General features: G+C 39.1%; 1 protein-coding gene across 5 annotated transcripts in view; it reads left to right on the forward strand.

Moving 5' to 3' along the window:
• EPB41L4A (erythrocyte membrane protein band 4.1 like 4A) overlaps nt 1-24077 on the forward strand; it is a 258301-nt gene that overhangs the window by 152299 nt on the left and 81925 nt on the right. For all 5 annotated transcript variants that reach the window (XM_058725063.1, XM_058725071.1, XM_058725076.1 and 2 more), the window contains exons 6-10: nt 5677-5774; nt 6925-7045; nt 9490-9577; nt 11806-11894; nt 12497-12560. In XM_058725063.1, coding sequence (XP_058581046.1) covers nt 5677-5774; nt 6925-7045; nt 9490-9577; nt 11806-11894; nt 12497-12560 — 460 coding nt within the window. The remainder of the gene's footprint in view (nt 1-5676; nt 5775-6924; nt 7046-9489; nt 9578-11805; nt 11895-12496; nt 12561-24077) is intronic.

The following is a 24077-nucleotide window of genomic DNA, read 5'->3' on the forward strand; positions in this document are numbered from 1 at the left end:
TTTGGAATCAGATAGGCTGAGGTTTGCATCCTTGCTCTGCCACTCACTAGCTGTGTAAATTTGAGAAAACTATGTAACCTTTTAAAGTCTCCGTTTTCTCATCTGCAAAAACGAATTAAAGTATTTTTTCAAGAAGACAATGACAGGAATATATAAGATGATAACACAGGCCAAGTACTGACCCTAACACAAAAATATAATGTTCCATAGATGATAGGGGTAGTTGAAGTAAAAATAATGATAAGTACTTTATGTTTTCAAATTATTGATTAAGAAATTAGGGAGGAAAAGACCAGCTTGGGTTGGAGCTCTTAGATGGGTCTTCCAGCTTAAAGTCAGTCCACTAGTCACAACTTTCTGGGTATAGTTGTTCATTTAATTATGAATCCTCCTACGTCTGCCCTCTTGCCTACATTTCTTGAATTTGTGTGTAAGGACAGAACTCACTCATTCAGCTACCATCATTTAATAACTACATGGAGCACTGTGTCCAGTGCCCTGAGTACCAAGGAGATTCAGTAGTGACCCAAGAGAGAATTTCGGTCTTGCAGAGAGGGAGGACAGAGAGACTGTCTACTGCTTTGCTGGACGACCCTATCTGTGATGTCGCTGGAAGCTTTCTGAACCTTCAAGGATCTAAGAACAGTTTCTGAAAAAGAAAACAATGTTCCAAATGACTCGTTCATAATGGACACTCTTTAACTTCTAAACATAGGTATTTGGGGGTGCCTAGGTGGCTCAGTCGGTTGAGCGTACGGCTTCGGCTCAGGTCATGATCTCATGGTTTGTGAGTTCGAGCCCCGTGTCGGGTTCTGTGCTGACAGCTCTGAGCCTGGAGCCTATTTTGGAATCTGTGTCTCTCTCTTTCTGCTCTTCCCCTGCTTGTGCTCTCTCTCTTTCTCTCTCTCGAAAATAAACATTAAAAAAATTTTTAAATTTTGTTTTATAATGTTTTAGAGCAGCCTTTGGAGACTGACATTAAGCTTATTTTTTTAAATTTTATTATTTTAATGTGGAAATTCCTATTTTTCACTTTGTGAAGATTAGTTTGTTTTGGCTTCTTTACCAGCTGAATGGCCTGCAGCTACATGTTCATGTCCAGAGTTTCTGTCTCCTCTAAGTGAGGATAAGGGTTTTCGATACAACACAGTTGAGACAAGGGTCACATTTTGGGATGGATGCAAAAGAAATCTGTGAACCTTAAAGGATTATACAAATGTAAGGTGATATTATTGCTACTTGTTCCTGTATTGTAATCATCAGTTTTATACTTTTGAGATGAAAGTGTTATTCCTGATTTTGCCACTTTTTCTTGAGAATCAATGTGTGCTTCCTCTACTGTTTTTCTCCTTATTAAGCAATACATGCCATTTTCCCCTGCAATGTTCAATATTTTGTGTATCATAAACATTTCCCTCTGTCCTTCACAGTGAAGTTTTATCTGAAATGATTAGGCTCCTATCACATGCTAGGTTCCCTCTGTGTGGGAGGCAGAAAACAATCCTGCTTCCCTGTAGGTAGCTATTCTCCTCTTAGATTCTTCAGTGTCAAATTTACCTGGCACTGAAATCAGACTTCTCCCTGTCCCCAGATTGCTGTTTTCTCACCGGGTCCTAAGTCGCTGGAAGGTGCGCTTCAGGCGTGTTGGTGTAAGCATCTTTGGCCACTGAATTTCAGGGAACCTTGTGTTTGGGTTCTGGAAAGAATGGGGTGTCTCTGCCCCTTCTTGAAGCAAACCTCTGATACTTGCTAAATTGTTAATGGTGCTCAACAGCTTGTACATCGTTGGTGTCAGCCCAGCTCTTTGCAGTGAATGTCAGATAAGCAGAAAACCGTGAAGCCGATATTTTAAGCCCTTCACTTGTGTTGTACTGGGTGTAGTGGGGTAACTGTGGACAGGGTGGAAGACCCAGCTTTTTTACCCCAGGGCTCATGATCTAGCTTGGAAGACAATGTGTGTACACCAAGATATTAATTTACATGAAAATATAACCAATACCTGCTTTAAGAAGCCTCTTTGCACCAGAATGCCTGGAAAGCTTCCTTATTAAGTGGATCATCTTTAATGAGTGTTCCATTTTTCTCCAATAGGGGTATAGTATAACCAGGGTCACAGTAGAGTTGATCATCAAAACCCTCACACTTTGGAGAATGATGAGAAGAGCTGTTAATAGTTATACATGTATAACAGGCATAAAGAAGATCTGTCCTAGGCAAACTGGCATGCAGTTTCCCCCTAATTAAAACCACAGATAAAAAGGATTCAAGCATCCAATCATAGCCTGAAGCAGAGTAACAGAGGGAAAGACTCACCAACTCTAAATTTGTGATTTAAATAAAATATTAAATGTACACTAAGTCCCATAAAATCGACAAAATAAGTTATATGCAGTTAGTTAAAAATAGGCCCTGACATAATGATAAAATATTTGTTTAGTATATGAAAATATGATTCTACTGTATCATGAATTTGTCTTATAAAAAACTGATATGATGCTTGCTGTGATAAAGATTAAGCAAATTCTTAATTAAAAATAGTTTACTTGTCTTTTGATTTTAGTGGATTTTTCTTTAATGCAATGACTTAAAGATCTGTGGTATCTTTAAAAGGCAGGCTGTCCAGAGAAGTTTGAACAGATGTCCTTTTTTCTTTTTCTTTGTGAATTTCTCAGAGACAGCAAAGAGTGTTCAGTTTTTTCCATTTCAGCCATCTGTCTACCTATTCATTTGTATATCTATCCATCAAGTCAACATTTATTGAGCAATTACTATGTGCCAGACCTATATACTGAGACTACAGTCACTGATGGGATATGGTCCATTTCTTTGTATCTGTTTGTCTTTCTCTCAGTTTCAGTTCTTTGTGTTTTCATCCCCCTCTGTTTCTCTTTCCTTTTCTCTTTGAAGCAAACTCTTGTGGGATTAGGTTCCTCTGTTTCTGTATTTGGCAAGCGATTTGACTGTTCAGTCAGATGTTATAAAAGTCTTAATAGAACAAGACAAATATGCATCTGTGACCCATTTCCTTAAAAAAAAACACTTCAGGAAAAGAAATTCCAAGTTAACAATAGAGAGAGTGTAGCTAAATAAATGTTAATTTCCAACAAGCAGTAGTAATTCTAGCAAAATGTGTCTTCAGTGTATAACCTTTTGTATTTAAGTTCTGCTGATAGTACTTTACTCTGCTTTTTTCCTCCTCAAGGGGAGGATAGATGATTATAACAAAGTGGATGTGATATCCAAGATGAGCATTCAGGGCATGAGGAGTAGTTAAGTAGGGCTAGAAAAGTAAACACAAGTTAGGGAGTAGAGATAGTCATTGGTTAATGGCAAGAAATTTTGGCTCAAGAAGCACAAGTCTTCCGAGGATTTTTTTAAAACTGGTTGTAGTTTATTTTTCTCTTGGTGTAAGCCACCGGGTTGCAGAGTGTCAGGAAGGCTTGAGTGTGGCTTGGAGAGTAAAGAGTGGGGTTCTCTCAACTTCCTTTTTGCTGTTTTGCTGTAGAAGAACCCAACCACTTTTGCTGGCTGCAGCTTGCCTAGTAGTGGGTAGCAGAGGGGAGGGAAGGGCTCTGATGAGCCCAGCACCTCCTGAAGCCTGCTGGCTGCTGGTGGCCACCCAGGACTGGGGCCCGATGTTGGCCTTGTCAGGCTGGCCACCGGGTTGCCTCCTCCTGGCTTCCAGAGCCAGGTCACAGGTATTGGTGCCACTGGAGGCCTGAGGGAGGTTCTGAGCATTCTGGGGACTCCCAACACTGTAGCCATGGACTGGAGGGTGGACTTGGTGAAAAAGAAGCTTGCCTACCAGGATTTGGGTTGGTGTTGGGGAGACCCGGGTGGTGAGGCGTGGCTTCTCCAGGATGCCCTGCATTTCCCAGGAGCTGTTATTGGACATGGAACCTTGGTGGCACCGGAAATAATCGTGGATGGCCAAGAGGGAGCCATTGGAGGGGATGACTGCTGTGCTGTCACTTGTGGGCCTGTGGAAACCAGTGCAGCCACCTCTTGTGGGCCTTGGTGCATGATCACCAGTGGCAGGGGTGCAGATGGGGACTCTAGACCATAGAGCTCATTTGTAAAGGAGACTGAGGCAGGCCCCTCCAAGACCAAGGCCTGCATGTCACAAACTCTCTTAAGGATCTGAATTTTATTCTGAAAGCAAAATGAAATTTTTTAAAGGTCTTATTTTTTCCAGGGAGTGATATGATCCTATTTTTCTGTTAAGAATTTCATCTATTTTTCGGGAAGGTTGTTTGGAAGGGAGATAAGTGTGAATGTTGGCAGAGCACTGAAGGTTTCAGAAATCCGGTGGATAGTGACCTGGAGTAGATTCCAAAAGACAACAGACTTAGTGACTGAATGCACATGCCAGGGTTGCACATTGTTTGTAGGTTTCTCTTACTTGGATATATGGAGACTGTGGTGCTGTTTACTAAAATGGGAATTCAGGAAACACAAGGTGTTAAGAACATTATCTCTTAAGCTTGTGGATGCAATCAAACTTGGTCCAGTCTTCTAGAAATAATCAGAGTAGTATCTAACATTTGGATTCCCTCACTATGGCCTTTGGTTGTGAGCATTTGGAGAAAAGAAACTTAACACAGCTGACTTTTATAATTCATTTCCTTTGCCCTTTTCCTGCCCTTCCCAGTGACATCAAGAGTTGGCTTGCAAAGAAAGAGAAATTACAAAGGACACAGCCTGGTGCATGAGTGTGTGAATGCATGCTGCATTGTAGGTAATGGTGGCTGAGGACGGTGTTGATGGTTCATTGTATTGGTTCATGTATCTCTGGCTTCTCTCACCCTTACTCCACAGGCAGAAAGACTGGATGGGGGAGAGAAGGAGGGAAGCCAGCCAAAGTTGCATAGCATCCTGATTAAGAGGTTCTAGAGTCGTATTGCCTGGGTTCTAGTTCTGGCTCTGCTGCTTAACTAGTTGTGACATCTTGGATGAGACACTTGACTTCATCTCTTTGTGTCTATTAGTTACTTCATTCTGCAAAATGGAGACAATCATAGTACTGGCCCTATTTTAAAGTCTTAACATAAATTACTGTATGTAAAACACTTAGAATGAGTTACTATATTAACAGTATTTGGGACAGTGGGTGGCACTATTCTAACGGGTTCTTTTAGGCAAATGGAATGAACAAAGCCATAGATAATGGGCATGAGAATTGATGGAATTGCACCATAATGACCTTTTTATCCTGTACCCATGGTTTTAGACCCTGTAGGTAACACATCATAAAGGTTGTTCCTACCAGTAAGACCGTGTCATAGTTGTAGTGGCAGTGGCATTAATGAGAATGGTGAGAGTAGCTTTTATGTAACTTCCACATTGACCTTGTGAGGTGTAGACACTTCGCTGTCCCAGCTCTGCAGGTGCAGAGACTGGCTGTTGGAGAGGGTCAGTAGCTGCCCAGATGAATACCGGAGCCGGGAAGCAATCCATCCAGTCTCACTTGAGAGCCTACACTTTTGAGCCACTACCCTGTATTGCTTATGTGTGTTTAAGTAGTTCCTGTTCACTCAACAGCCCCCTCATAAAAGCACAGAAGTGGCTTTATTTTCCTTCAAGGTGATTGGCTGTTGCTGTGATTATCAGAGACTGAAACTTCAGGTCTGGGTAGTGTAAGATATCATTAATCTCTTTTTTCCATTTCTCTTTTAGATATCAGTTTTTCTTGCAGGTGAAGCAAGATGTCCTTCAGGGCCGGCTGCCCTGCCCTGTCAACATCGCTGCTCAGCTGGGAGCATATGCCATCCAGTGTAGGTTCCACTAAAGCATATTGAGAAAAAAAATGTGAATGTTTCTTTTTAAGCAAGTTTAGGTACTAAAGTTCTTCTTATCAAGTGATATTTTCCTAAAAAAATATTTAGTCAAAATTCAAGTTTTAATCAGTGTCCTCTCAGAAGAGCTAAAAGTGAAACCAGTTACATATCCCTTGTAATAGGTCACATTGGAGTTTTAGTCACAGGAACAGCATTGATTCTTAATTAGGTGGAGTGTCTGAAAAGCCCTTCTAGTCTACATCCCACCTGAGTTTTATTGATCCCCCAAGCTGTTTTGTCTCAGAGATCACATTGCTCCCAGGCAGCTGTTGTGAAGATTCCATGTGGTCAGATGCCAGTGACCGTTCAGGGTGTGGCACACATGTGTCACTCATTGCGCTTCAGCTCTTGGCATCAATATGGCAACCATGTGGGGGCAGCTCCACACTGCATTGTCATTTTGGAGGCTGAGGATGTTTCCACTTACAAATACTGAGTCCTTTCTAAGAATGAAGCCAGGGATGGGGGCAATGAGACAGCATTTTCCTTGCCTTTATGGCATTTCCAGTTCAGAGATGGTGTGGAAAAAAATGTCCTAGGAAAAATGGCACATAGTTGAACTGGGTTGGACTTGGAAGGTGGATTAACATAGGGAGGAAAACTTTAATAAATGTAATATGATGAGCTTCTGGTTTGATTTTGCTTCTTTGTATAAACTAATATACAGCATTATGTTAAATTTCCCTGACCGCTGTTTGGGGCATATACATTTTGATTCATATGCTCTTGATGCCTTTTTCTGAGAGGATATGTTGACATCATCATTGTTTTTTGCCTCTAGCTTTTCTAATATATGCACAATAAATTCTATTTATGCCATTTTATTTTATGCAACCTGGTAAGAATAATTGAAATGAAAATGATAATTATAGTCTTTCCGAAAGCAAAAATATAGAACTTATGTTCTTAAGACAAGATTTTATTTATACCGTTCATATATACTCACCAGTCATTTTTTATTAAAATTAGTTATGTATGAATTTATTAATAAGACATTTGAAGAAAATTTTTTGGCATTATAGGAATATTTTTGAGTATTTTTAGGAATATTGTTCTAAAGTGGAAAAAAATACAATTTGTTTTTTAGCTGAGCTTGGAGATTACGACCCATATAAGCATACTGCAGGTTATGTGTCAGAGTACCGGTTTGTTCCTGATCAGAAGGAAGAACTTGAAGAAGCCATAGAAAGGATTCATAAAACTTTAATGTAAGAATCACATTTTATTAACTATAGTCAACATGCTGTACATTAGATCCCCAATACTTCATTTTATAACCAAAAGTTTATATTCTTTAGTCAGCATCTCGCCATGTCCCCCATCCCCAGTCCCTGGCAACCACCATTGTAGTCTTTGTTTCTATGAGATTGGCTTTATCAGATTCCACTTCAAATGCTCTCGTAGTGTTTGTCTTTCTCTGTCGTATTTCACTTTGAGTAATGCCCTCAAGAACCATCAATATACTTGAGAGCTGCTAAGAGAGTAGATCTTAAATGTTCTTACCACACGAGAAAGAAATGTAATCATGTGACAAAATGAGGGTGTTAGCTAACCCTATGTTGGTAGTCATTTTGCAATATATAAGTGTATCAAATCAATACATTGTACTCCTTAAAGTTGCTCAGTGTTGTATATTGTATTTGATATACAACCAAAGCTAGAAAAAAAATCATGTCTTATGTTACATCATCCATTAAGTATCATCTTTTGCTCTTGGTAGTCTTAAGACAAGTTTCTAGAATGATAAATTCTTCACATATGCCTTGAACATTCTAGTATTTTTTTCTTTTAGGTTTTTTTTTTTTACTGCTTATAACACTAAAATGCTCATAGAAAACCCAAGTAACTTTAAAAATATAAAGGAGAGAGTAAATTTCAAAACCTAACGTCAATGTATTTTTGATTAATGGCCTTCCAGACCTCTCTTTATGCATAAATTCACATAAAGAAAATTTATTTTGTATAGATTTATGTATGTATGATTTAACATTAACAGAATCATTCTGTATATATTGTTATTTTGCAATTTGCTATTTTTTCAGTCATCAGTACCTTGTGAAATTTATTCTTCTAGTTATAAGTATATTTTAAAACCACAAAAGCCTTAATGTATTCTGGATTGGGTCTGTCTTAAAGATATAAATTCTTTACAGTTATAAGCAAAGTCCTATTCAGTCTACAGCAATGAATCTGGAAATCATGATGACACCTTGGAGGGTATTATGTTAACACCACATGCACTTCTGAGAATATACACACTCCCCTAGTAGGATTTTCAATTAATGGCCTGCAGCATTGAAGTTATAATTTAATTATAGTTATTTTGGTTAAATCCTCTATACTGATTAATTTTGCTTTATTCCCTCTTATGTAACATTCCCTCTTGAATTTGCTTGGTTTCAGATCTATTATAGTTAAGAAAAAAAATGTAGAATTAATCTGGTCAACAAAAAATGTTTGCCTAAAGGATCTGTTTCAGTGAGTAGCAGCAGAAGTCAATTGCTGAATTGTAATCAGAGAAACCAGGCTTTCCATCTTGTATTAGCATGCACCAGAATGCTCTTAAGCCTGATTATAGAGTCCTTCATTTTAAGGTTTCCCTGAAGTGGATGCTAAGAGAGTGCCTCTTATAACATTATGAAGGGCAGTGTGTTTGGCACATTCTGAGAATACTAATTCCAGGAGTTTCAAAGTACAATTACATTTTTGAAATTATCAAGGAGCTTTGGGTAAAGGGCCTTACATGTTTTATGTGATGGTATTGACAGTGTGACTGTTATTTCTAAGAGAATAAAGCTTGATCAAGATTTAGTAGCTTTCTTGTGTCTAATTTGTCATGAACATTCTTTATAGATTTCAAAATTGAGGTGTATTGCTGGATTTTCCAGGGTACCATGGCTGAAACATTGGATGCATCAAAGCAAGATTTATTAATTAGAAAAATTCATAGCTCCTTTCGTTAACTAAAAATCTGTCTCTCTTACACACACACACACACACACAGAGTTCCACTCATCCATGGAGATTCCAGGCAGATGCTCACACTCATTAGGAATGAATACCATTTATGTAATTATCACCAATGAAGATTTTGCGATGATTTCTATACTTTGTATTAAGAAAATGACAAGTATTTTTACAATTTATAAATATTAATGTATTTTCAAACTACATACGTAGTCAGGAGATGCTGAGTTAGGTGTTGGGGAGAGACCCCAGTTAGGTGTTGGGGAGCCCATTCTCTTCTCCCTGCCCACTACTATTCTCCTTTTCCTCCTCATGGAGAGCTGCTGGTGCATGGAGATGTTTTACTCTTTGTGAAGGATATATTCTTTAATTCAAGTGCTTGTATTCTGAATCTCTTTGAGGGTCTCTGAAACAGAATTTTTAATATATGCTGGGACATTGGGATTGGCTATAATGAACAAAAACAGATTTGGTAAATGAAATTAACTTAATACAAGTTTCACCTCAGAGTGTAAAATTTTGTCACCAAGAAGGCAAGGGACTTCTTCAAATACTAAGACTTAAGTTTGCATTAGGACAAAGGATTATTTATTTCTCCAGTGAATATGGTGAAGCTGGTTCTCATATCCTGTAAGTGCAGTACCTATTAGTAAAGTAAGGCTCTTTGTTTTTATGCTGGGTGTAGGGGTCAGGCTCCTTCTGAAGCAGAGCTGAATTACTTGAGGACTGCTAAATCTCTGGAGATGTATGGCGTTGACCTCCATCCCGTCTATGTGAGTAACATTTAATTAATACGAGATATTTTAAGCTGATGACATTTTTCTTAAAAAGTCACCGAAACTCCCAAAGGAAAGCTGTAGTCCTGTTGTTTAGCAAGCAGATGATACTTTCTCATCTGTTTTTCGAACACAAAGCATCTCTTGCATGGATTAAACCCTAATGAGTTTTGCTTAAAAGTCTGTGATTATATTTCCATGTGTAGAAAACAATTAACTGGGCTTGAAAACACAATCTGGATAACAGCTCCATAGGGCTTAGCTAAACGTCAAAACAATTTAAAATTGGCCTATAATTGATTGAATGAGACAGAAAACAGGAGGATTTTCCAAAAATAGATTTTATGACCGAAAAGCATTTGTGAAATCCCTTACCAGAAAAGTAGCCTTTAGGCACCAGTGTAGGTGCAGGTGTTGATGGTTCTATGTTGGATGTACAGGTTCTCTCAATATTAGGGTTACTGCTTACTATAGTTATCACCACTGCATTAGAAATGGTTTTGCAAATTTTCTTTAGTGGCCGATGAACACTGGCTGAATATAGACAGAGTTTATACTAAATCTGTGTTGAGTGTTCTGGAGCCATGTCTTAACCTTGAAACCATTTCTCAAAGGTTACCAATTGACAGTTTTTTGCCTGTGAGGTTGAAATGCCATTGCCTTTCATTTTGTAAGAGTTGAGTTAGCAATAGTCCAAATTTGATGATTTGAGAAAATGAGCCAGGTGCCTTATTCTTTACACAAAATGAATTGCTCAAGATTTTCTATAGACAAGGTCAATTAAATTATGGAATGTGATTTTTAAGGAACCCTGATTAAACTTACCATAATGCAAGTAACTCATTTATGGATTCATTTTGCAATATTCATTTGCTCGTCAGAGTTTCCTAAACCAAGAAATCTTCTCGTTTTCTTCGTAAAAAGTTAGAAGCACCTCTGGGTATACTGTTAGTATGGCAATAAAAGTTACATGTTTGGATCAAGTAGTAGTTTCTTGATATTTTAGATTCCAATCTCATTACATCATTACATGCTCTATACTACTGTCATTTAAGAACACCTCTAAAACTTAGTGGAATAGTTACTGTTTTCCCTTCTAGCCACATTAATCATGTTGAGCTTTTAGTTTTTTAAGAAATATATAGCAAGTGTGTAAAAGAGAGAATCTTCTGAAAAACGGCTCTGCTTTTGTGTAATGCTTATCCTAATTCATATACACTTTTTTTGTGGATGGTAGGAGTTTATGGCAAATGAGCTGGATTCAGTAGAATCTTCCATACATTCCTCTAAAATTGAATTTTCAGAACTGAAAGTGGGCAACAGCTGGGATTCTGCAAAAATATATGAGTTGTCTTATATTCTTGGGAGTATGACTTTACAGGCTGTTATTTGACCTTAGAGTAGAAATACAATTCATACAGACGTGTGCATGTCCTTCATTACCCACAGTGTTTGTGACTTTGTCATTTCAGAATCTCATTTTCTTAATTAGGATTTATCATCTCCTGGAAATTGAGGGTCTTCAGTCTTTACCAGAAGAGATGTATTTTTAACTCTTTTGAGTAGTAAAGTCACAAATGGAAGTAGGAGGGAGCATGATAGAAACATCAGAAAATCCAGGTGTGTGCCTGAAGGCAGCTGCCTGAACTCAACTTTCTGGAGAAGGGTGGTGGAAAGCCAGGTTTCATGATTATCTACATCTAAGAATAAGATCGAGATGAGCCAACCCTTGGGAAGGAACTCTTGATAGAAGCCAGTGGTTCTCAATCCTTGGCTGCACAGGAGAAATCACCTGGAGTATTTATGTATTTTTGATTCCTAGGCCCCTTCATTACAGATTCTGATTTAACTGGTTTTGGTAGCACCTGGGCATCAGCATGTTAAGCTGCACAGGTGATTTCAGTTAATGTGCAGCCAGGGTTGAACTGCACTGTAGGTACAGTGTGGGGTGAGTCGATCAGTGGCCTGATTGGTAGTCCAGGTTCTTTTAATGAACTGAAGTTCTAAGTATGAATATACTAAGAAAAATTTTCATTAAAAAATTGAAAAAAATTAGCAGCAAGCTAGCTATTACCATAGCTTAGCTAGCTTTCTAAATTGATATCTTTGACAAACTAGACCCAATATTAATACAACATATTATGTTTGTATGGCCAATTACAGTTTGACAAGGAGCTGTGACATGAATACATTCATGGGTAATAGGCATATGCTTGTTTTTGCAGGGAGAAAACAAATCTGAGTATTTCTTAGGATTAACTCCAGTTGGTGTTGTTGTCTACAAGAATAAAAAGCAAGTGGGGAAGTATTTCTGGTAAGTATAACTTGAGGGCAGAGTTAGTATTAAAATTATACGCTGTATATACTAGGCTTATGGGGCTTACTTGTCAGTGAAAACAGGTACGTTTCCAGTGGTTGATAAATAAATGAGTAAAACTGGGTATACATTTTCTCCCAGTGCATCTTAGTGTGTATTTTCTCTGTAAATTTTAGGTACTGTGATTCTGGACTCTCTTGTCCATGCAAATTATGTGTAGTAGGATTTCCTATCCATTCCAGTGTATGCTGGTGGGCTGTGGGCCCAGGACTACTTTGAGTTCTAACTCTAAATGCGGGAGGCATTTGGAGGGCCTGGGAGCCTGTAGCCCTACACTGTGTCTGGGAAGGCAGACTGCTGAGACTTTGGGGATTCCAAGCTTGTCTGTATCTACTGGAGAAGTACAGGAGAATGAAAATGGAATTTTATTTAGGAAAGTGTCCAGAGCAAATGACATACAGGGAACTCTCTACAATTACTGGAGCAGTATATACAGAAACTGAAACGAGCCAGTCTTTTCCCACTGGATACTTCTCTGAATTTCTGAAAGATTAATTCTTAAAAACTACACCACCACCGCCATCTGCTTTGTTTTTCAGGCCACGGATTACAAAGGTTCACTTCAAGGAGACACAGTTTGAGCTCAGAGTACTGGGAAAAGATGTAAGTTTTTGTGGACTGCTCAGCTTCCCTTAGCTGAGGAGAGAAGTCTTGTCTGCTCGTTGAGAACTTAAAAATCATTGTGAAATAAAACTGCCATGTTTCTTCAGCTGCAGCCACATGGAACCAGGTTAATGGACTCATGTGCACAACTTCTTCTCAAGGAAGGGAAAGGGAAGTGAGTAGAAATGAACGAGTTGATTATAGAGGAGTGTCATTTTAGTTTTAGCAAAAAGAGAAGAAAACCCTTTCTAGGACACAAGAGAGAAGAGGAGGTGATGATCATTATTAGAGTAGTTTGCTTCGAAGTACTGTCTATGAAGGTAGGATTCATCTCCTCAGAAGCGTGCAACCTGCATATAGGATAAAGAGTGTCCTCATTTTGTCCCAGGGTAAATTAAACAACCTGTAGGGAGTAACACTTCTATTCTCTCTGGCATGGTGGATAAGCCAGATGGGAAATTCTGATGCTTTCAAAGGAGAATGTAAGGCAAGGGTGCAAAAATATCTTTGCCCTGCAAGCTGGCAGTGTCCTCCAGGATTGTTTGGGTCGCGGGCACAGTATTTAGCAGAGTCTGGAGGTAGCTTTTAAGCAGCGGGGCCAAAAAAGGCAAGAATGTGAAAGCTTCCTTTTAATCTACCTGTGAAAAGGGTGCTCCCTTGAAGTGCGATTACTCTAATTTGTATTTATGGGATAAGTTAGTGGAAATACGATGTACGAGAACCATCCTTCTGTCTCTTTGGTAGTAATTTTATGTAGACCCAAACGCTGAGTGGATGCATTGAATGGATTTTCTGAGGAGATTCTGTTGTAAAAATGAGGCAAAGAAAACCTGCGCTTCTGCATCTGCACATTGAGACACGGGAAAGGAGTGGCCGCTGCCTCAGGTGCAGCACGGTACCAGGCAAGGCCTCCCACATAGCAGGTGCCTGCTCAGGATTTGTTGAACAATCTGTGAACGGATGGACTGAGATTACATACTGTCAAATCAGAAAGCCTGATTTTTCTAGAAAAATACAGCGATCCTTCCCTGAACTGTGTGACATGCTGCCATTTATTGATAAAATTAAAATTGGATTTTGAAATGAGTTTTAACTTGTAAGGAGGGAAATTCCAGATTAGATAAAAAAAAATGATAGTCCCAACACCTCATCATAGTTCTTAGCAGCCTAGTTTTCTTCAGTTCCTGATTAGACGCATCAGTGATAAAAGATGTGCTGTGAGATTGAATTAAAGTCATCCCCAAAGTAGAACAGCTAATTGGATAGTAGGGCTACGTGACTTTTTTCCCTGTCCTGCCACTGGTTTCACAAGAATTAATGCAAGGAATAAAGTCTGTTCAATACGTTGAAAATAATGTTTCACGTTTTTAATAAGAATATTATAATAAAATAATAAGACTTTCTGTGGAAGCATTACTATTATTTAGAGTCATTTTTCCCCCTCATACCTGTTATTTTCGTGAGTGAGGTCCTTTGGTCAACTACTTTTATGTTGTTATTAGAGTGCCTTAAAATGTCTTCTGCCTCAGGATAAACATTTGTCAGAGTGTCCGCTAACTTGAACTTCTAACTTCTTAGATTTTTTCATTATTAGGTGAAAACAAAACAACAACATTGATAGTTTTCATGTTATTTTTTTAATGGCAGTGTCATGGTGTGACCTTGTTTCCTCCCAACCCCGCTTTGCCTCAGTCCATTCTGCAGCTTTGAAAAGGAGTGGGTGTGGGGCACCTGGGTGGCTCAGTGGGTTGAGTGTCCAACTTTGGCTCAGGTCATGATCTTGTAGTTCGTGAGTTCGAGCCCCACATCGGGCTCGTTGCTGTCAGTGCGGAGCCCACTTCAGATCCTCTGTCTCTCTCTCTCTCTGAAAAAATAAATAAACATTAAAAAAAAAAAGAAAGAAAAGAAGAGGAGTGGGTGTTTGGGTGTCGCCTGAGGCACTGCGTGCTCCTGGTTCATTAGCCTAATGTCACCAATCTCTTACGGTGAAGCAGGTCACGTAACTCAGGCTTGAATCACAGGGATTTTTTTTTTTAATAGGACATTAATTTAACCAAAGCACTCCTTTTCCTGAGCGTTCTTGCTTTGCAGTCTTTCTTCCCTCTCCACCTGGGTATGTCTGTGAGGAATGATTTACATAATGGTGGAATTAAGCTGATTATTATGGAGACCTAACTGTAATCATAGATTATATATAAAAACCCCATGAAACCCGTCACCTGGAACAGTAATCACAACCAGCTCGCAAAATGGTTGAAATGCTTATTCTGGTTTTCTGCTCCACTGGTCCAGTCAGAGAGACTTAACTCAGTATGTTCAGTGCTCTTAGGGCCAAATTCAGACATTCAGTTCCCAAAAGATCAGCAATGTCCTACAGATAAAAGATTTTTCCTGTTGTCACACTATGCCACTAACACTGTCCAACTCCACTTTTTAATATTAACAGTGTCTACCAAAGCACATTATCATATCTTAATAAATATAATATGCTAACACATAGTATTTATTCATACATTTCTTTGCATCCACAAATAACAGTCTCATCTTTCTCAGATATAACCTTAGTGAGTTCACTGATTCAGATTTGAGAGAGGAACAAACACTGGTTTTGTAAAACTAAAACTAAAGTCTGGTTTTGTAAAAATTTAGTCCTCTGACAGATTCAGCAGGTAATTATAAATACTTCTGTGGATTAGTTAAGCTTCCAAATAGATACTATGGCTTAAATAATACCTCTCAGAAAAATAAAAACTTTAAGTATAAAGGTCTTCCATGATGATTGTAGAAAATCTGGGAAATATACTGTAAAGAAGAAAATGAAAATTACCTCTTAAAATTCAGAGGTAATGATTATTATTTCAGTACAAGCCCTTTCAGATTTTGCTCTGTTAGCATGAATGTGTAATATACATATATATACACATATATATGTGTCATCCCCTACGTGGTTCTATACGTGGGTTTTATACTTAATTTCATATCATAAGCATTTTTCTTTTTATTTCATTTTTTCATATGTGCCTACACAGTGTTTGATAATGTGTTTTACTGTTTTACGTGCTTGACCTTTTTTTTCTTAATGTCGTGGATCAATGTTTTCCTCCTATTGTATCTTATAAACGTGTTCTGCTGGTAGAGGTGAAAGCTGTGGAATTTTATTTTTATCTCAAATCTGGCTGTTTTGCTGAATTCTTGTGTGTTAGCCAAGAGTTCTTAATTTTATTCTCATAAATTTTTGTAGGTATATAATTTTGTTGCTTGCAAATAAAAATAATTTATTTGCTCCTTTCTGTTATTTATGTTTCATATTGTATAGTGTTGGTCGTAACTTACAGAAGAGTGTTAAGTGATCTAGTAATATAAAGCACCTTTGATTGGTTTCTGATTTCAGTGAAAATACCACTGTTCCACCACTTATGTGTTAGCTCTTGGTTTTAAGAACATGTGTTTATTATGAGAAGTTTAAATTTTTTTAAGTCTATTATCAAATGGTTGCTGTTTACTGAATTCCTTGAGAGCAAAGATTGTTGCTTGTTCACCCATTGACCACCTAGTGTTTATTTTCAAAATCTAGACAAGGAGCACCTGGCTGGCTCATTTGGTAGATCATGTGACTCTTGATCTCGAGGTTGTGAGTTTGAGCCCTACACTGGGTATAGAGATTACTTAAAATCTCAATAAAATATTCTATTCTATTATGTTATATTATATTATATTATATTATATTATAATCTAAATGAGAGAGGTTAGTGGCTCAGACCAGGGTAGCAACATTCAAGGTGCTGAGAAGCTGTTGGATTCTGGATTTAGCTACATGGTTGTGTAAATGTGAGGAGGTATGAGAGGAGTACTGGCGACTTACAGGTGTTTGGCCTGAAAGGCAGGAAGAATGGAGCTGCCACTGAAGTAATGAGGGCTTTGCATAGAGCAGGTTTGGGGAGGAAGGTTAAGACTTCCTTTTTTAATATATTGTATCTGAGATATCTGTTAGACATCTAAGTGGAGACGTTTAATAAATGGGTTCTATAAGTCTGGAGTTTGGGACCAAAGTTTGGGGAGAATATTAAAATTTAAGAATCATTGACATATCCTGGTATTCAGAGCAGGTCACTAGGAGAATGAGCATAGAGAAGAAGAGGAGGAACCAGAAAAGGAAGCTGAGAAGGAATAACGAAGGAGATAGGAAGAACACTAATTGTATTTAGTTTTGTCAGCTAAAAATCATGTATTACATGTCAGATGATGCTGATATGTCAAATAAGATGAGGACTAAGAATTGACTGCTGAATTTAGGATTGTAGGAGGTCATTGATAAGACAATTTTCAGTGGATTGAAGAGTGAGCTTTAACTCAGCAGTTCCACTGTTAGGTCTGTGCACGCTAGAGAATCACAAGGGGCGTGTATCTTTACTGTAGCACTTATATGAAGGAAAAACCCTAAGAGGAGTCCATTATTAGGGGAATGACCACCACTGATGCATGCTAATTAAGGAAAAACAAAAGAGGTAATAGGAGTAGAATTGGAGAGTGTGAGTATAGACAACTCTTTTGAGGAGTTTTGGCACAAAGAGGAACAAATAGGAAGATGGCTGTCAGGGGAAGCTGGTCAAGAGGGTTGGTTTTGTTTTTTAAGTTGGGAGAAATAATAGCACATTTACACTCTGATGAGGATGAACCAATATGCAATGAACACTTGACAATGTTGCGGGGAGAGAGAGAAATGCTGGAATGATACTCCTTAAGTAGACAATAGTGGATGACAGCTAGTGTATAAATAGAGGGGTTGGTTTTAGATGGCAGCCAGGACAGTTCATCTATGGTTAGCAGGCAGGAAGATAGAGCATGGGAATGTAGATTAGGGTAGCTGGTTAGTTCTCTTAGGATCGTTCTGCTTTTTATTTTGAGGGAACTAGGTATCAAGGTCATCAGCTAAGACTGAAGTTGGGGAGGAAGTGGTGGGGGTCTGAAGGAAGCAGAGGTATGAAATAGTGATTTTGAAGAGAAAATAGACAAGAGACATGTAGTTTGATGATAACCTATGATAGCATGGTGATACAGAGGGTCCTGAATTTAAAATGAGCCTACCACACTTGTTAGGATGAGCACTGGGTGTTGTATGGAAACCAATTTGATAATAAATTACATTATTAAAAATAAATAAATAGATATTCAAAAATCAGGAAAAAAAATAATAAAATGAGCCTACTCACAGTGTGCTTTTGTCTAACCACATTAGACAGTGCTGGTGCAGACACGAAGTGAGACTTGGCTTTCTCAAGAGAATAATACAAAGAGAAGGGCCAGGAATCCTGTGAGGCAGGGGAGAAAATACAGTGATTTATCATGGAATTGAAACTGAGAAAGGAAGAGAGCAAAGACCATGAAAGAGTGGTGGGTCTGTGGATGGAGGTCTTGGTGGAGTTGTTTGGGGGTGTAGAAACGGAAAGAGTAAGCTGGAGAGAGAGGGTGATGGTCAGAAAGTTGGGTGTGAGGCATTGAGATCACAGAGGAGCCTCAGTTATGTAAATGGGAAGTTGTCGGGCATTGATTCTCACCTCTCGGCAACATCTAGAGACAGTTTTGGTTGTCACAGTGCTGGACGGGGCAGAGATGTGCCTGGCATCTAGAGGGGAGAGGTTAAATGTACTCCCATACATGTCAATAATGCTGAAGCTGAGAAACCCTGGTGTGGAGTTACATGCATGAGAGCGAGTGGTTGGGACAGGGAGGAAGACAGTATCATTGAGAAGTTCAGGGAACTGAGATGTCTGGGTGTTGGAGGGATTGTTTCTATTTGCATATGGAAATTTCCAATAGTTAACACAAGAGGAGTATTGGAGAATGTGACTATGACTGCAGTAGCATTGAAGTGTGGGTGAGGCAGGAGATTCAAAGCTGGGAGTTGTAGGAGGAAGAGAAAGAAAATGGTCTCAAAGTGGCCTTGGGGAGCAAGGAGGAGTCTTCACTTTTAGGCTTGGTGATATGAGAACATGGCAGGTGGGGGGGCAAAAGGCAGAGCTACCTATCATTCAGGTGGACTGCTAAGACCATGTCCTCAGGGGAGAGCTGGGTTTTTCCTGGCACAGAAGGGTTGAGGCAGTGTAAGAGAGCAGACTGAGGGGCAAAGGCATTTTACTGATGTTAGGCCATGAATTCCAGAGGGCACGAAGGAAGGGTTTCAGGAGTTGAGTGATGGTGGAGGAAGGGGACTGACTAGGGGATGTGCTGAGCATCATTTGGGGGTGCCTGAGATAAAGAGACCATAATAAGATGGGGTTCAGTGGATTCAAGGCAGATGAAGGTGGAGAAGCTGTGGATATTGGAAGGGAGTGAGAGCTGGTTTTCCATGTCTGCTCATCTACCCTAGCAGTGGAGCTAGAAGACCTAGGGGAAGTGAGACAGTCCCAGTGCACAGTTGAGTCTCACCTCGTGTGGAAGATGGCTTCTCTTACCTGTCTGGTGGCTGGGGGACTTGAGCACAGGTGGGAAAACTAAGTTATGCCTCAAGCCCTGGGCTTTACTCACTGTGAGGAAAGTGGCTGCAGTGTGGGGCATGGGGAGGTAAGAATAGAGGCAGGCACTCGAGGAGACTGCCCAATGATCAGGAGAGGTGATGGGACAGCCATCACCACAAGGATGGAGGGAAGAGGGTGGATTTGAGAGGCACTGAGGAGGTAAGACTGCTTCTTATGGGTAGCAGATGGAATACTTTTGTGAAAAATGGAGAGGAGTTTGGATCATTCCCAAATACCTTGGTTTTATCAACAGAGCGTGCAGCCCCCAACATTAGGCCCAGAGGTTGGCATGTACATTTGTTGAATAAATGAAACGAGGCTGTGATTACTTTTACGTATAATACATCATTAAGCTAACCTCAGCTAAACTTACCCAGCGTGACAGGATGTCGACCCAAAAGGTTCCTGGCAAGTCTGGCCACCAGTAATTAGACCCACTTGGCCGAACTCTTTGAGAAAAGTACACGGGAAGTGCTGGTGGCCAGGAGCAGTCACTTTGTCAGCAAGCCCAAGAGGTCTCACTTACATAAGCTAAGGATTCTTTCACATTTTATGTAGAACTATAGATCTAAAAATGTTTTTTATATGAAAGTAATTTCAAATTTACAAAAAGTGGCAAAAATGAAAATATTGCAAAGAACACGGTCACCTTTTATTACTTACAATCACAGTTAACATTTTACTCCATTTCCTTTTTCATTTCTCTCTCTCTACACACACACACACACACACACACACACACACACACACACACACACAATTCTTTGCTGAATGATTTGAGGGCTTCATGTGTTACATGTCTCTAAATACTTCAGTGTGTATTTCCTAAGAATTGGGATGCTCTCTGATTGAACCACAGTTATCAACTTAACACGTTTATGTAATCTACTCTCTACATTCCAGTTTTATTGGTGGTTAGGCTAATAAGGTCCCTTAAAGCATTTTCCCTATCCAGTACAGAATCCAATTAATTAGTCTTCTTTAATCTGGAACACTTTTGAGCATTTTTGGGTTTTTTTTTTTTTTGACATTTACATTTTGAAAGAATACAGTTCCACCTGCTTTTTAAACAATAGAAAGCTTCTCATTTCATATTTGTCTGTTGTTTTCTTGTGATTGGACTGTAGATCTTTGTTCTCTGCTGGAAAGCCATATAGGTGGTTGTGTCCTCGTTAGGGCACATGATAGGGCACATCTGGAGGCACACGATAGCCATCTGTCACTTGGTGGTTATACTAAGTTTGATCACGTAGTCAGGATGTTGATTTGATTTCCCACTGTATAGTTATTGTTTTTATTCTTCCTCCTTTGCAACTAATAAGTAATCTGTGGGGGTATTTAATTCAGTGCAAATACCCTGCTCCTCTTCAAGCTTTCACTGTAGATTTAGTGTTCATTGAGGATTCTTGCCTGATCTGATCTTTTACTGTGATGCTTGTAAAATGCTGATTTTCTACCTCTTCCACACTCTCCTCAGTCATCCCTTGGCATTGCACTGTAAGCAAGAGCCACACCTTTTATCCCTTTTATTTATCTATCTTATCAGCATGGGCTTATTAAATCCCTTTTTTCCCCCAGTGGTTTATGATATATTACGGTACCTAATTTTTTGGTGCTCAAGTTGTCTTAGATTTAGTCAGTGAGGTCTCCTTTAATCTGGCTCTTGTGCCCTTTTGACCTGACCCTATCATTTTTTGGCCATTTTCTTCCTTTTTGGTACAATGTGGTGTTTCAGGTGCATTCTGTACCTACATCTGCCCTGTTATCAGCCATTTTTCCGAGGAACTTTGGTTCTGTTTAGACAGGAAGGGTTAAGATCTAGGTGTTAGGTGTGGTCATTGTCATTGGGGTGACTTTGCTTTTTGGCCTTTTCAGTGGATAAGCTAAGGAATACACACATATATACATACATACAAATATAAATACATGTATACATATGTGTGCATATAAACGTGCTCATATGCACAGTAGAAATCATGTGTAGATATCATATCTCCAATTTCCATCCATTCCCACAGGGTTCTTTCTGGCCTTTCCTCATTTCATATTTGTATGTGCTGAGAACCTTGGCTCCCAACAACAGAAATACATTTACTTGTTGGCTCAGTTCTAAAATATATCTCAAGTAGTTGCAGAATTGTTTTGTCCGAACCACTAAGATTAACAGTTGTTTGCAGTGCTTTCACTCACATACCATCCTGCCAAGACTGAGGGCATTTAGTCAGTGACTGTGTTCTGAATTTACTAGGGTTGGCCCTTCCTTCTGGCTTTCCCTAGTACTGAGGCTTCAGTCTTCATTTGAGATCTAGTTAGGTTTACTTGTCTCCATTTGCTTTCAGTTTTAGTCCCCTTTGTATTCTTACTTATTTTATTTTATTTTTGAAGATGTAGAAGATTCACATGCTTCCACAGGTCAAAACTGTACAGAAAAAGGCACAGAGAAGTACCACTAATACCATATTCTTTCGATCCTATTTCCTCACCCTCCCTTATAGGTAACCAACTTTATTGTTTTATGGTTTATCCTTCCTGTGTTTCTGTTTGTAAAGATAAGCACATTTAGAACATTTTCCTTCTTGGGGAGCCTGGGTGGCTCAATTAGTTGAGTGTCCAAACTCTTGAGCTTGGCTCAGGTCATGATCTCACAGTTTGTGAGTTTGAGCCCCATGTTGGGCTCTGCGCTTAAGGCACAGAGCCTGCTTGAGATTGTCTCTCTCCCTCTCTTTGCCCTTCCCCAGTTTGTGTGTTTTCTCTCTCTCTCTCTCTCTCTCTGTCTCTCTCTCTCTCAAAATAAATAAACTTAAAAAATTTTTTTTACTTCTTCCTTATTTCACCTAGTAATACTTCCTAGAATTCTCTTTATACCAGTCCATTGAGAGCTTTCGTGTTCTTTTGTGCAGCTATATAGGACTCCATTGAGTGTGTACCATGGTTTACTCAACCGATCTCTTATGCTGTGACAATTTAGGTAGTTTTCAGTAGTTTGCAATTATAAATTTCCCTTCAATTAATAACTTTGTGCATATGTATTTTTATATTGGGGTAAATTCCCAGGATTGGGATTGTATGGTCAAATTGCAAGTGCATGTGTAGTTTTGTTAGATATTTCCACATCCCCTCCTCCATCTAGAGTTTTTGTGCCATTTTGCATTTCCATCTACAGGGTATGAGCACACCTGTAGTTACAGATGGAACGTTCTCCCCCATGTGTTCCTAAGTGTGGCTCTGTTAGTAGTATTTGGATCTTGATGCCAACAGCTTGGTTTGGCATTTCTCAGATTCAGAGATGGACTGCTAGACCTGCGGTCAGAAAGCATGGTTTGGGTCCAGGCCTCCCACATGTCCAACTTTGGACAATTCACTGAGTAACATGTAACCTACATTTCCTTAGCTATAAAGTGAGAATGACAAAATCTGCCTTCCAGGGTTGTGGTGAGGTTGAAGGCACCTAGTCTGAAGTTGGACTTATAATAGGCTCCAGGTTTATGTCTCTGAATCGGAATTGTCTTGGCATCATGTCATCTAGGGCTACTGGAGCTTTGCAAAGGAAGGGCTTGGGGAGCACCTTGTCCTTGACGAGTCTCAGCTCATGAGTAGCTCGTGCCAAGGCAGGAAGGGGAGCACAGATCTTCCAGGGCCGTGCATTTTCCTTTGCTTCACTTGCTTGTATGTGTGTTGACTTTCTCTATAATTAAAACACATGGACCACTTATTTGGAAAAAATTGTAAAATTCTGCTCTAAAACGTTTTTAAATTGAGTATCAGTAGAACTTACTAGATATGCCTTCATTGTAACAAGCTTTAATAACACTTATTACTTAAAAATCTTTAACATTTGTAAACTGGGGATAAAGGTTATCATTAAAAAAATAACTCTGCAAGTATAAGAGGGAAATGTGAACATTTTTCTGAATGCTATGGTTTCTCTAAAGAGCAAGTGAGGAAAAGATAGAGTAAAACAACAGCAAAAGCCAAGCATCTGGATTCCTGGGTTTGCATCCGTGTATTTTCTCAAGTAGGAAGCAGAATAAGCTCAACATAATCATCTTCAATGTTTACTGAAACATGATTTAAATATTCTCTAATGTTTTGGCCCATGTTTTCTCTTTCTGAATTTTGGGGAGGAAAAGGAAAAAGAGGAGAAGCAACACAATCTGACACGTCCTTTCCAACGCTGTAATTTATGTTTCTGTGAGCTAGAAAGGGTTATGTACAGTTATTCATCAAACAATTAATTTATTCATCCGTAAAAAGAGGTAAAAAGGTTTTTCACATTTATTCCGTGTTTTGGAATATTACCCACACAGCTGACAAAAGAATACTGGAATATTTTTGGTTTTGTTCTTTTATTGTAAAATATATATGCAGGAATGGAAATTAATTTGATTCTCCAAGTGCCCTCCTGAAATGCACCGTGATTTTTAATTCAAACAATATTACGTGCATTTCAAAAGGAATTTTTAAAAAGTAACTGGGGTGTGTGCGTTAGGGGTGTGTGTGTATGTGCCATGTAATATTTTCTAATCTAGAGCCCTGAAAAGACCCTTTCTTGAAAGAAAGTGCTTTGCTCATTTATATAAAACAGGGAAACAGCAAGTACCTGTGCCCAACTTCCTTGTCCAAATAAGAAGATTGTTAGTTTGTTTTGTTGCAGGGCTCACTGTGAATTCTTAACTGAACTCGGGATGCCTGGGAGAGAGAGCAGTGGCAAACACGGGGACAGGCACTGAAACAGACATTGTGCCCACTGTCTCACTTGTACAGACATCGTTCAGCTTTTAAAACTGTAGTCAATCAGTCTCACCACTTAGAATGATAACAGTTTTCAAAACAGTTAAAATTTTGGGTTATCTCTTTGGTATCTGTTTTCATTTCCACCCCTTGCCTGCCTTTGCTTTATCAGTAATCAGGTTATTTCAGTCATTGGCTATCCACCCTCTGTTGATTTTGTTTTTCCCCCTGGTGCCTAAAGTCAGTTACAGCTCTTGTTGAGATTGCAGTT

Source organism: Neofelis nebulosa, chromosome 1 (assembly GCF_028018385.1).
Source record: "Neofelis nebulosa isolate mNeoNeb1 chromosome 1, mNeoNeb1.pri, whole genome shotgun sequence".
NCBI lineage: Eukaryota > Metazoa > Chordata > Mammalia > Carnivora > Felidae > Neofelis > Neofelis nebulosa.